This window comes from Nothobranchius furzeri, chromosome 6, assembly GCF_043380555.1.
Source record: "Nothobranchius furzeri strain GRZ-AD chromosome 6, NfurGRZ-RIMD1, whole genome shotgun sequence".
NCBI classification, from domain to species: domain Eukaryota; kingdom Metazoa; phylum Chordata; class Actinopteri; order Cyprinodontiformes; family Nothobranchiidae; genus Nothobranchius; species Nothobranchius furzeri.
The window spans coordinates 26,496,461-26,509,007 of record NC_091746.1 but is presented as its reverse complement, the minus strand read 5'-3'; the positions used below and the strand labels follow the sequence as shown (position 1 = coordinate 26,509,007).

Genomic DNA, 12,547 nt, shown 5'->3' with positions numbered 1-12,547 from the left:
CTCAAAGTCACGTCCACCTCTTGGTAGATCAGACCACAATGTAATCTTACTACTACCAAAATACAGGTCACAATTGAAGATGGGAAGTGGTAACAAAAAATATCCAAGTTTGGAATGAGGATTCGAGAGAAGCATTAAGGGGCTGTTTTGGAATGGCCGATTGGGACCTATTTTTTAATGACAGTGGAAACAATCTGAATACGTTGACAGATGTAATGACCTCATATATTCTCTTTTGCGAAGAAATAGTCACCACTAAAAAAATACACCCAAACAACAAAAAGTGGATCACAAAAGGAACTTAAAATGTGCCTGGTGAAGAAGAAACGGGCCTTCCTTCAGAAGGACCATGAGCGTGTGAGGGTGCTGGAGAAAGACTTTAAGAGGAGAGCCATCCTTGCAAAAAGGAAGCAAACACTAAATGTGGAGCACCAACTCACATTTGGAATTGCTCGTAAGGCATGGCAGGGCCTGAACATCATAGGGAAGAGACCATGAGACCCCGCAAGTCAACTGCCATGACTCAATCTCGTTGGCATAACAGCTGAACGTCTTATTTGCCCGCTTCAAAGGCGTTCGCCCTCTTTTATCTATCTATCTATCTATCTATCTATCTATCTATCTAGAAACTAAAACGTATAAAATATAACGTTATCTCCTGTGTCACGTGATGTTGCGTGACCGCCGTGGAAGCCGCAGTCATGTGATGCAAGTCTATTCCATTTAACCGTTTTCTTTGACCAAGGAAGGGCATCGCCTCACAAGGCCAGGTGCCTTGACACTGAGAAACACCCATCGTGTGTCTCCTCACCTCCGAGGCTTTAGGCAGCTGCCCCCATGACCCGACCACAGATAAGTGGAGGAAAATGGATGGATGGCACAACAACTAAATGTGAATAACATGGGGCTATTGATCAATATCGATAATTACTAAATAAATCTTTAAAAAATAGTAGAAAATATATTTGATGTGCAGCTGTTTTATTTTTTCTCCGCCTCTTCTCGCTGCGACATCTTGCTGCCTCGTGCTTTGTTTTGGTTTGAGAGGGGAGGGCCTGGTGAAGCAGCATGCCAGAGTCTGTGCTTTTGATTGGTGAGGAGTAAGTAGTGAGTCTAGTATGCTGCTACCTGATAGGTTATAATGAAAAAAGGACACTTTTTAATCCAAGTTTTATCGACCCATTTATTTTTTCTATCGTACCACAAATCTGTCGATAGACGTATTGAACTATTGAATTATCGTCCAGCCATAGAATAACATAACGTGAAGGTGGCGACATGCTTGACTCAGCTGTGCACTAACTATCAGTTAGCCTATCAGTCTTAAAGGACAGAGACTACTCCGCCAAACAGAGGTCAATCAGAAGGCTATACACAGAAACATCATTATAAAGAGGGAAAACTCCTGATGAATGGGAATAGCTGAACAAAATGAAACCGAATGCAAGTCAGACTCGCACGTACCTTAGTGTCCATTTCTTTACAGTCAATCTGGGACTGGACGATGTACATGGCAGAATCAACCAATCCTGTGCACTCCCTCATCTTCCTCCTTGCTTCCTTTCTCTCTGAACTCACATTTCTTAAAAAATAAAAACATTTTTTTTAAGTATTACAAACTGTTAACAGAATGAATGAGTCAGCTGAGGCTTTAAAGCTGCAGTAGCAAATCTACAGAACTAGCTAGTTTTGAATGCAAACACGGTCACAGAACTCTCCCCCTGGTATCTTCTGTGGATCCACATCCACCGGAAACCCGCATCACCAGAGGAAACGAGATAGCGCCAAACACCAGTCACAGTTTTCTAGGTCCAAACGTCTTTTGATGTCCGTGACTTGAAACAGTGATTTTGTTTTTGGGACTCTGGTAGTTTGTCCTAACGCTGAAGTGGTAGCAGCCGGCTGTTTCTCCTCCTCTGATGTTACTGAGCGGAGAACCTCTCACACCGGTGGTGTTCTGGTGCTCAATACGTGAGTGTGTGATGAGTGGAGGACCCGGGGAAGTGCGGCGGTTCCGAGAGACAGACAACCGCATGGTCCAATAGTTGGTTTTTGTTCTGAAATGTGTTATTGGAGATTTTTAGATAAAAGCGAGATCTTTTTTTTTTTTTTACTTTCAATGATAAATTCATGGCTCTATGTTAGAACGTTAACAGACATGAAAACGTTTCTTTGAGGTAATATATTTTCTAAATTTGCTATTGCAGCTTTAATAACAGAGAAAACAAACCTGTTATTGTGAAACAAATGACGTCACCTCACAACGATTCAGAAAATCCCCAAAACTGTTTGATTTGTTCAATTTGTGAAGTAAGTTCCTTGTAGGGGGTGACTTGCTCTTTAAATACAAGTCAATAAATAAAATAAGATCATGTTACACCTCTGGATCTCTGAACCAATCATATTCGAAGACTAGCCTGAACCCGATGGAAAACTAACACGGACTCAGTTGAGTAAAGGAAGCAACAAGGAGGCGAAACTCTGTCCTTTTGACCCAGTGACAGAAACGCCTTTCTTAACAATACCGTGTGTGTGTGTGTGTGTGTGTGTGTGTGTGTGTGTGTGTGTGTGTGTGTGTGTGTGTGTGTGTGTGTGTGTGTGTGTGTGTGTGTGTGTGTGTGTGTGTGTTTGTTTAACTACTACCTGCATACTTTTGGGACGTTCATCAACAAGTTGCTGCAGGCAAACAATAATAAAATCAAGACTGCAGAGGAAAAGGAAAGCCCTCAAACCTACAGATAAGTCAGTTTTTTTTTTACTATTAATCTAAAGAATGAAAACACAGAAATGTTTAGTTGTAGCAAAAGGGTGAAAAATTATCCAGAGACCTTCCAGCTCTTCACTAACCTTTACGTGAAACAAAACGCTGAGTAAGCAATAAACACGTTTTATTTTTAACAGTAAATTTAAAACCTGCTGAATTTCAGTTAAATCTTTAAAAAATCTAAGCAAAATAAATTTTCAATAACTTCTATATTGCTCCATCTACTGCTAAAATGACGTAAATCCACATCACTTATTTACTTAATCGATGTTTGAAATGCGAAGAAATATTTGTGCAGTTTTCCTTTAAAATTTTCCAGATCTTTCTGCTTTGTGACCAAATCAACTCCGTTTCAGTCATCTTGGGAAAATCAGATTTCAGGTTTATGACCCGCAGACCGATAAAACGAGTCCTAAAACAATTTTGATGCATTTATTTTACGGCTCTTGCACAGATTTAAAGTCCGTAACATGCCGGAGATTAACGCTGAGGCTGAACAGAACTCCTCCAAACACCAAAACCTCCGACTTACTTTCCTCCAGAAGCAGATGAACACTAATTAACTGTGTGGTTGGAGGGAGCGCGCAGATGCCGTTTACACTGAACAAGTCAACGGCCGGCTGGTTTAAAACCCTGTTCTCACCACAGTTACATCTAAAACAATAAATGAGTTTACTCCTAAAAACGTTTCAGATTTGCAGAAATTGAACATTTATTCAAAGGTTATTTGGAAATTTTCCAAGTTTTATTCCATCAAAAAACAGCTAATCTTCGTAATCTGACCATAATGTCATTTTCCACTCAATTACACATATCTGGTCCGACTGCTCTGGTAATTACCTGGCTCTCGCTTCCTCCCTTTTAGAGCTCCGTCACTTTCTGTTACTGGTTCCCATCGACTTTCCCTCCTACATACATCCACCATCCCTCCATCTGCACTAGAAGCGTTCATACCTCAGACAGCCGGCTGTATTGGTGAGCGAATATTCCCACTCCAGATGCCTAGGCTTGCAGTTTTCCTCGCCGCCTCCTGCCCCGTTGGACCCTCGCTCCCAGCCTGAATGGGGCACCAGTACCTCGTCGCAGAGGGCGTGCAGCGCATGATCCACAATCTCCATCTTCACAGAGTCGTGGGACGACAGGTTCCACAACGTCCCTGGGAGAACCAGAATTTTAACTCATTCAGCCAAGTGCTGCTTTCAAACTAAACCCATCGAAAAGACATAATTACACCGAAAACATTTTCAGTGAAAATATTTGGATATTTTGTCACTTTTTTCCTGCTGTAATAAAGAAGGCGGAATTATCTTCTTTGATGACGTTTCTAATGATCAACAACTCCCATTCTAATAGGGCTGCAGAATATATCGCAAATATATCGTTATCGCGATATCAGCATGTGCAATATGCATATCGCAAAGATCAGAAAAATATCGCAATGAATGGTCAGCTCAAATGTTTGCTACACATGACACGTTCTGTCAATCAAACAGAACTCTTCACCCATTTGGCCAATCGGGTGGGTTCTCATAGGTTAGAGGCCCGCCCCCGAGGTGGACGACACTTAATTTTGATGATTAGCAAACACCTGAGTTAGCTTTGTTCTGCTCTTTCTGCTTATCCCGGGGTCCACTGAGCGCCTTTTCGTGTTCATTTTCTTTTTCCCTTTCCTCACATCTTTTGCTTTTCAGATTTTTTTTGTCATTTTTAAAATTTCTTTGTTTTTGATTATTTTTGTTCCTGAGTTAAGTTTTTATTTATCGCAAGTAATTTCGTCATCGCAATATTAATCACTGTTATCGAATATTGCAGGTTTTCCTAATATCGTGCAGCCCTACATTCTAATGAGCTAAATATTAATGAATAATTCTAACTTTTGTTTTGTGCAGCTATATTCAAGTCCACATCCTCCTGCATCACGTCCCAAACTACCTCCTTTTAAACCCCAAACAAACAGACAAAAGAGGAAAAACTGATTCTGCAGGTTGTTCAAAGCATCGACTACCAGAGCCTGTCCTGGTGGGGTTTCTGTGATGAAGTAAATTTTCTGGGCATCACTACCGTCACCTTATCGTGGTGGAGGAGTTTGAGTGCCCTAATGATCCTAGGAGCTATGCTGTCTGGGGCACTTAGTGCCCCTGGTAGGGTCTCCCATGACAAATTGGTCTTAGGTGAAGGGTGAGACAAAGAACGGTTCGAAGGATCTTTCATGGCGGTTAAAACGAAGAGTCGGAGTACCCGGCCCGGAGGGTTACCGGGGTCCCACCCTGGAGCCAGGCCTGGGGTTGGGGCCCGTGAGCGAGCGCCTGGTGGCCGGGCTTTCGCCCATGGGGCCCGGCCGGGCCCAGCCCGAACCGGATACATGGGCTCGTCCAACTGTGGACCCACCACCCGCAGGAGGAACATGAAGGGTCCGGTGCAATGCGAATCGGGTGGCAGACCAAGGCGGGAGCCTTGGCGGTCCAATCCCCGGACAAGAAAACTAGTTTTTGGGACATGGAACGTCACCTCGCTGGCGGGGAAGGAGCCGGAGCTTGTGGCAGAGGTTGAGCGGTACCGGCTAGATATAGTCGGACTCACCTCGACACATTGCATTGGCTCTGGAACCCGAGACCTGGAGAGGGGTTGGACACTCTACTTTGCTGGAGTTGCTCCGGGTGAGAGGCGGAGGGCTGGGGTTGGCTTTTTGTTAGCCCCGAGACTCTCTGCCTGTGTGTTGGGGTTTACACCGGTGGACAAGAGGGTAGCTTCCTTGCGCCTTCGGGTCGGGGAACGGGTCCTGACTGTTGTTTGTGCTTATGGGCCAAATATCAGTTCAGAGTACCCACCCTTTTTGGAGTCCCTGGGACGAGTGCTAGATAGTGCTCCATCAGGGGACTCCATTGTCCTGCTGGGGGACTTCAATGCTCACGTGGGCAATGACAGCTTGACCTGGAGGGGTGTGATTGGGAAGAACGGCCCACCTAATCTGAACTCGAGCGGTTTTGTTATTGGACTTCTGTGCAAGCCGCAGTTTGGCCATAACGAACAGCATGTTCGAACATAAGGATGGCCACCGGTACACTTGGTACCAGGGCAGCCTAGGTCACAGGTCGATGATAGATTTTGTAGTCGTATCATCTGACCTGCGGCCGTATGTTTTGGACACCCGAGTGAAGAGAGGGGCGGAGCTGTCAACTGATCACCACCTGGTGGTGAGTTGGATCAGATGGCAAGGGAACATGCCGCGTAGACCTGGCAGACCCAAACGCATAGTGAGGGTCTGCTGGGAACGCCTGGCAGAAGAACCTGTCAAGACGGTCTTCAACTCCCACCTCCGGCAGAGCTTTGACCACGTCCCGAGAGCAGTGGGGGACATTGAGTCCGAGTGGGCCTTGTTCCACTCTGCGATTGTCGAGGCGGCTGTTGCTAGCTGTGGTCGTAAGGTGGCCGGTGCCAGTCGTGGTGGCAACCCCCGTACCCGCTGGTGGACACCAGAGGTTCGGGGAGCCGTCAGGCTGAAGAAGGAGGCCTACAGGGCGTGGTTGGTCTGTGGGTCTCCGGAGGCAGCAGACAGGTACCGGATAGCCAAGCGGGGTGCAGCAGTGGCAGTTGCCGAGGCAAAATCTCGGGCGTGGGAGGAGTTTGGTGAGGCCATGGAGAAAGACTATCGATCGGCTCCAAAGAGGTTCTGGCAAACTGTCCGGCGCCTCAGGAGAGGAAGGCAGCAACTCGCTCACACTGTTTACAGTGGGCATGGGGAGCTGCTGACGTCAACTGAGGCTATAGTCGGACGGTGGAAGGAATACTTTGAGGAGCTCCTCAATCCCACCAATGCGCATTCCGAGGAGGAACCAGAGCTGGGAGGCCTGGGGATGGACTGTCTGATCTCAGGGGCAGAAGTTGCTGAGGTAGTCAAACAACTACACAGCGGCGGAGCCCCGGGGGCGGATGAGGTCCATCCTGGGTATCTCAAGGCTATGGATGTTGTAGGGCTGTCATGGTTGACACGTCTCTACAACATTGCGTGGTCATCGGGGGCAGTTCCTAGGGAGTGGCAGACCGGGGTGGTGGTCCCCATCTTTAAGAAGGGTGACCTGAGGGTGTGTTCCAACTATAGGGGGATCACACTCCTCAGCCTCCCTGGAAAGGTCTACGCCAAGGTACTGGAGAGGAGGGTCCGAGCGATAGTTGAATCTCAGATAGAGGAGGAGCAATGTGGTTTTCGTCCTGGCCGTGGAACTGTGGACCAGCTCTATACCCTTGCAAGGGTGATGGAGGGGGCATGGGAGTTTGCCCAACCAATCCACATGTGCTTTGTGGATTTGGAGAAGGCTTATGACCGTGTCCCCAGGGGCACCCTGTGGGGGACGCTCCAGGAGTATGGGGTGGGTGGCTTTCTGTTAAGGGCCATTCAGTCCCTTTACCAGAGGAGCGTGAGTTTGGTCCGCATAGCCGGTAGTAAGTCGGACCTGTTCCCAGTGAGGGTTGGACTCCGCCAGGGCTGCCCTTTGTCACCGGTTCTGTTCATCACTTTTATGGACAGAATTTCTAGACGCAGCCGTGGTGTGGAGTGTGTCGAGTTTGGTGGCAGGAGAATCTCGTCTCTGCTTTTTGCGGATGATGTGGTCCTCCTAGCTTCATCCAGCTCTGACCTTCAGCTCTTGCTGGGTAGGTTCGCGGCCGAATGTGAAGCGGCTGGGATGAGGATCAGCACCTCCAAATCTGAGACCATGGTTCTCGACCGGAAAAGGGTGGCTTGCCACCTCCGGGTCGGGGGAGAGGTCCTACCTCAAGTGGAGGAGTTTAAGTATCTCGGGGTCTTGTTCACGAGTGAGGGTAGGAGGGATCGGGAGATCGACAGGCGGATTGGTTCGGCGTCTGCAGTGATGCGGACGCTGAGCCGATCTGTCGTGGGAAAGAGGGAGCTGAGCCAGAAAGCCAGGCTCTCGATTTACCGGTCGATCTACGTCCCAATCCTCACCTATGGTCATGAGCTTTGGGTAATGACCGAAAGAACGAGATCGCGGATACAAGCGGCCGAAATGAGTTTCCTCCGTAGGGTGGCCGGGCTCAGCCTTAGAGATAGGGTGAGGAGCTCGGACATTCGGGAGGGACTCGGAGTAGAACCGCTGCTCCTCCGGATCGAAAGGAGCCAGTTGAGGTGGTTTGGGCATCTGGTCAGGATGCCTCCTGGACGCCTCCCCGGGGAGGTGTTTCGGGCATGTCCTGCCGGCAGAAGGCCCCCGGGTCGACCCAGGACACGTTGGAGAGGTTACATCTCCAATCTGGTCCGGGAACGCCTTGGGGTCCTGCCGGAGGAGCTGGTGGACAAGGCCGGGGAGAGGACGGCCTGGAGCTCCCTAATTGGGATGCTGCCCCCGCGACCCGGACCCGGATAAGCGGAGGAAGACGAAGACGAAGACGAAGATCACTAATCCAGATTTCTGATCCTCTACAGTTAACCAGTCCTGGAGCCAGTAGACATGCTGAAGTGTTATAATGGGAGGGAAAACTCCTGAGGTTGGGTCCCAAAAGCAGCAGGTCCAGGAGGGAAACCTGACCCCTCCCCCGAACCAGCTCCTAGTTACAACACCTCCAACGAGTTCTGAGTCCGCACTAGGATCCTCTGTTTGTAAAAGATGCTGAAAGGCCAAGTTCACAGAGAAATGATTACTTTTGAAATATGGACATGTCACTTTGCAGGTTGAAAGTGAAAATGGTCTTCTACCCCATCTCCTGCATTAGCCGCCGATAGAAAACAGAAGGTGAAGCCTGACATTTGCACATCATAATGTTAGCATTCATGGACTCGCTTATCTTAGTTTGTGATGAGGAAGGCTGATGTTGTTTAGAGTCCAGAAAACAGCAGAGCACATCTCAGCTAGTAGAAGCTAACCATTAGCATTAGCAACTCCAACACACAGCAGCACTCCTCCTGCCTTGTGTTATTTGTGGAGATTAAACATCAACATTGCAAATGGAGCCAGTGGTAGAGTCCTGTTGCTGCTGGCCAATCAGAGGAGAGATGTCTGAATATCAAATCCTGACGTTTTCTGCCCACCTCTGCTCTGGGCTAACTTCTACTTCCTGAAACAAAAGCGCCAGAGATCGACTCACAAGCCGTTCATTTATACTAGAGACCACTGCAGATGTTTAAAGAGCAAGTCACCCCCAAACCAACTTTTTTTTTCCTGATAAACTATATAAATGCATGTCTAATCGTGCTGCAGACACGTGTAGTCAGTAGTTTTGCACTTTAGTGCATTTTAGTTAAAATTTTAATTTTCTGCCTAAAACTGTCAGTGTTGTGCCGTTGTCAGGTAAAAACTCTGCACTGCATTTGAATTTAAATCTGTCATCGCTATTGGCTAAGAGGTACCCTAGAACGTTAGCTGGTACCATATGATGTCACAATGTCATTGTGAGCCTGTGTGTGTGTGTATTGGTTAGCAGTTCCGCCCTCTCGGTGTGCTAGGCAACAGCATTTGTTGCATTTTTCAAACAGGAAGTGGGAGTGGAGTAATACTCTGGTAGGGGGTGACTTGCTCTTGTGAACTTGGTCTTCTCAACAAGTGAACTTTAGGCAACCCAATCAGATGCTAGACAACCTCAGATGACAAGAAGCTGGCGGAGGATTTTCCTCCAGAATTAGGAAGCCAACGCTGCAAACATTTAGAGCTCTTAACTGCAATCCTTCCATATTTTTGACAAATACCAAGACTTTAACCAAGACGTCAGCATAAACATCAGCCTATAACCACGTAGAGCGTCTAACCTGTGATGATGTCTGTGAGTTCCTGGTCTCGGGCCTTCCTCAGCAGCCGGATGAGGGCAGTAACTCCATCACAGTTCTTAATGGCAACTTTATTGTCTGGATCTTTGCCAAAAGAAATGTTCTTCAGAGCTCCACAAGCTGCGGCGTGAACCTGCAACAGGGACCCGGTGACAGCTTTATGAGTCATTAGTCGTCATTAAGTGTCTCATAAAGGAAGTAATGATTTCACATTACAAGCACAGCGGAAAGAAACCGGCTCGTGTTACAGTTTGGTGGAAGTTCTCAATGAAGAGGTCACTTTCATTATTAGTATATTACCAAGGTTCATTTTTAACAAACAAAGAAATGTCTGATTCTGCAGGTTCATGATCATACAACCCCAGATTTATTGAACACAGATGCACGTTCCTTCAGTGTAACTGATAAAGACTTTATGGAGTCTTTATGTAGTGTTTTCTAAGATGCATCAGATCTTCAGCCTGGCCTGCCAGACTCACCCTCTGTCTATTCTGCACAGAGGACGAGTCAGAGGCAGAGAGCACCAAGAGGGGCAGGACTAGGGCTGTCGCGGTAACCGCAAAAATGAAATATCGCAATATGAAGAAGCCCACCGCGCTGCATCATGGGCCACCGCGATTACTGAACTTGGTTCAACTCAATGATGCATGTTGAGAAGGATGGCTGCACTGGTATCAAAACGAAACGTATACTTCGCTCCTTTGGGAGCACTTTGGTTTTCAGTACGTCAGCTGCTGCGCAGCCAGAGTCCTTGGCCGAGACAGAGCTGCAGCGGCAAAAATAAATAAATAAACGCTCGGAGACCTGCTGAAGTCCCGGACAAGCACTGCTTCTGCAGCCGTCCTGAAGAGAGTTTGAGCCGAGCTGGAGCTCACTCGCTACCTGCAGGAGGAATGCATCCACCCTAAAGAAACCCCCCCTGACATGGTGGAGCAACAACCGGGAGAGATTCCCTTTGCTCGCCAGAGTCGCACGCAAGTACGTGTGCGTTAGTGCAACGAGCGCACCATCCGAGAGGGTTTTCAGTGTTGCTGGAAATGTTACCACCCCTCTCAGATCCTCTCTCAAACCGTATATGGTTAACATGCTGGTTTTCCTTGTGAGTAACAAGGACGTGACCGAGCTATAAATCACCGTCATTCGTGTGATAGTGTGCCCCCCCCCCCCCCGGCGCGCGCTACATGTAATTTTTTATGCTTGATTTTAAACAACTAAACAAAATGGGGACTTGTTTCTTATTTGTTAGATGCTGCAGCCAAATTTGCATTTAAAAGTTTAACCTTCTCCTGAATTTTGTTGTTTTTAAGTTCAGTCGGACTCTGACTGTCGGAGAAACAAACGTTACTGCGATCTGTGTCGTTACTGCCCTTTGATCTGCATTCAGTAAAGTGTTATAAAAGAAGGCATGGCAATTTTTAACCTTTTTTAAATGTGTAAACATTATGTTTAGATAGTACTGCAATAAAAAAGGACTGCAATAATATCGCACACCGCAATATTAAGCCACCCTGAATCACCGCAGGAGGAATTCCTCAACCGCGACAGCCCTAGGCAGGACTCAAAAATAACCAATCAGAAAAAAAGGCAGGAATGACGACTGTATAGCAGGACACTGTAGATTTTTAGCTGTAGTCAGTAATGGCCTCTGGGGACAGTGCAAACATCCTTCTTAAGAAGAAAGTAGGGCTGCAACAACTAGGGCCCGGCCGACATTATCAGCCGATATTGGGGTCATTATCAGTATCGGCTATCGGCCAAAAAGATGGCCGATATGGCAGATATTGCGCTACCTATCCAGCAGATGGCGCCAGCTTAATGAACTCATGTTGTGTGGCTCCACTCCGTTTAACTTTGAACACAAATTATTGTTTTGGAACTTTTTTTTAAATTTATTCTTATTTATGTTTCTTATGTGCAATTATTTCCTGTCCAGGGTGAATAAGTTCACCAAGTTAACTTCCACAGAGAGTTACTTTGTTACAAAGCACAAGTATTACGTTTTATTTATTGCTGCATTTTTATTATTTTAATATTCTTACAGCGATCTTCTGTCCCTAAACTTGTGTGTGTAGTTAGATTCCCTAGAGTTAGCCAAGTCAGAAAAACATGTTGTAACCAGTTGTTTTAGCATAAAGCAATGGAAGGGAAGGCTTGCATTCACCTACATATAAAAACACTACAAGGTTTGTGAATTCACTTACATTGTTTTATGCTAAACTAAGAAAACCAACTGCTGCCAGATCATATTGGGCTGGTTATAAAATGCTTATTCTGACTTGTCTAACTCTGGGGAATCTTAACAAGACACAACTTTACTGAGTGGTGGAATATTACTAATTTCCCTCTGGGATTAATAAAGTATATTTGATTGATTGATTCCTTTAAGTTAAAATGTATTTATGGAAACCACAGTTTACAAGAAAAAACTTGAATGTTGGACTTATGCTGCGACTGAGTTTGTGTGTGCTGTTGTTTTTGAGATCTGCTAAATAAATCTTATTTATTCTTCCTCAGGCACTCGAGGAGTACAGACGCTTCTCTCTTTCGCTCCCTTGTCTTTTTTTCCCAAGGCTCTTTGTCCTGTCTGCCCACAGAGCGCTTCTCTGCATTTCTTCTGAAAAACTCTAGTTTTACTAACCATGGATTTGATAAACTGGTCATTCAATGCGATTGATAAGATTTTTTCAACAATGAGAATGGAGCAGGGGGCTCCCACATGTCCACAGGGGACACACCCGGTGGGATATATGTTGGATTCCTGGAAGATCATATGCCTCAGCCAGCTGTCCATTGAGGACATCGAAGACGTGTGGATATTTGGCCTGATGATCACTGGATTTCTCCTGATTGGAGTGGGAGGATATCTGGTTTTCAGGAAATTTGGGAAGACGGGAGCGATTGGAGGGCGACCCGCACCCACGGAAAGCACCGCCCGTGTGGAGATCTCACAGACTGGGACGTTACTCGAGGTGAATCGTAAGTTGGACAATGTTCTAGATGCGATACCG

The 12,547-nt window shown here is 46.6% G+C and overlaps 1 protein-coding gene across 13 annotated transcripts in view; it reads right to left on the bottom strand.

The window, feature by feature from the left end:
• ctnnd1 (catenin (cadherin-associated protein), delta 1) overlaps nucleotides 1-12,547 on the bottom strand; it is a 55,542-nt gene that overhangs the window by 17,953 nt on the left and 25,042 nt on the right. For all 13 annotated transcript variants that reach the window (XM_054743901.2, XM_054743903.2, XM_015971930.3 and 10 more), the window contains 3 exons: nucleotides 9,522-9,672; nucleotides 3,719-3,920; nucleotides 1,465-1,582 (listed from right to left, as the gene is read on the bottom strand). In XM_054743901.2, coding sequence (XP_054599876.2) covers nucleotides 1,465-1,582; nucleotides 3,719-3,920; nucleotides 9,522-9,672 — 471 coding nt within the window. The remainder of the gene's footprint in view (nucleotides 1-1,464; nucleotides 1,583-3,718; nucleotides 3,921-9,521; nucleotides 9,673-12,547) is intronic.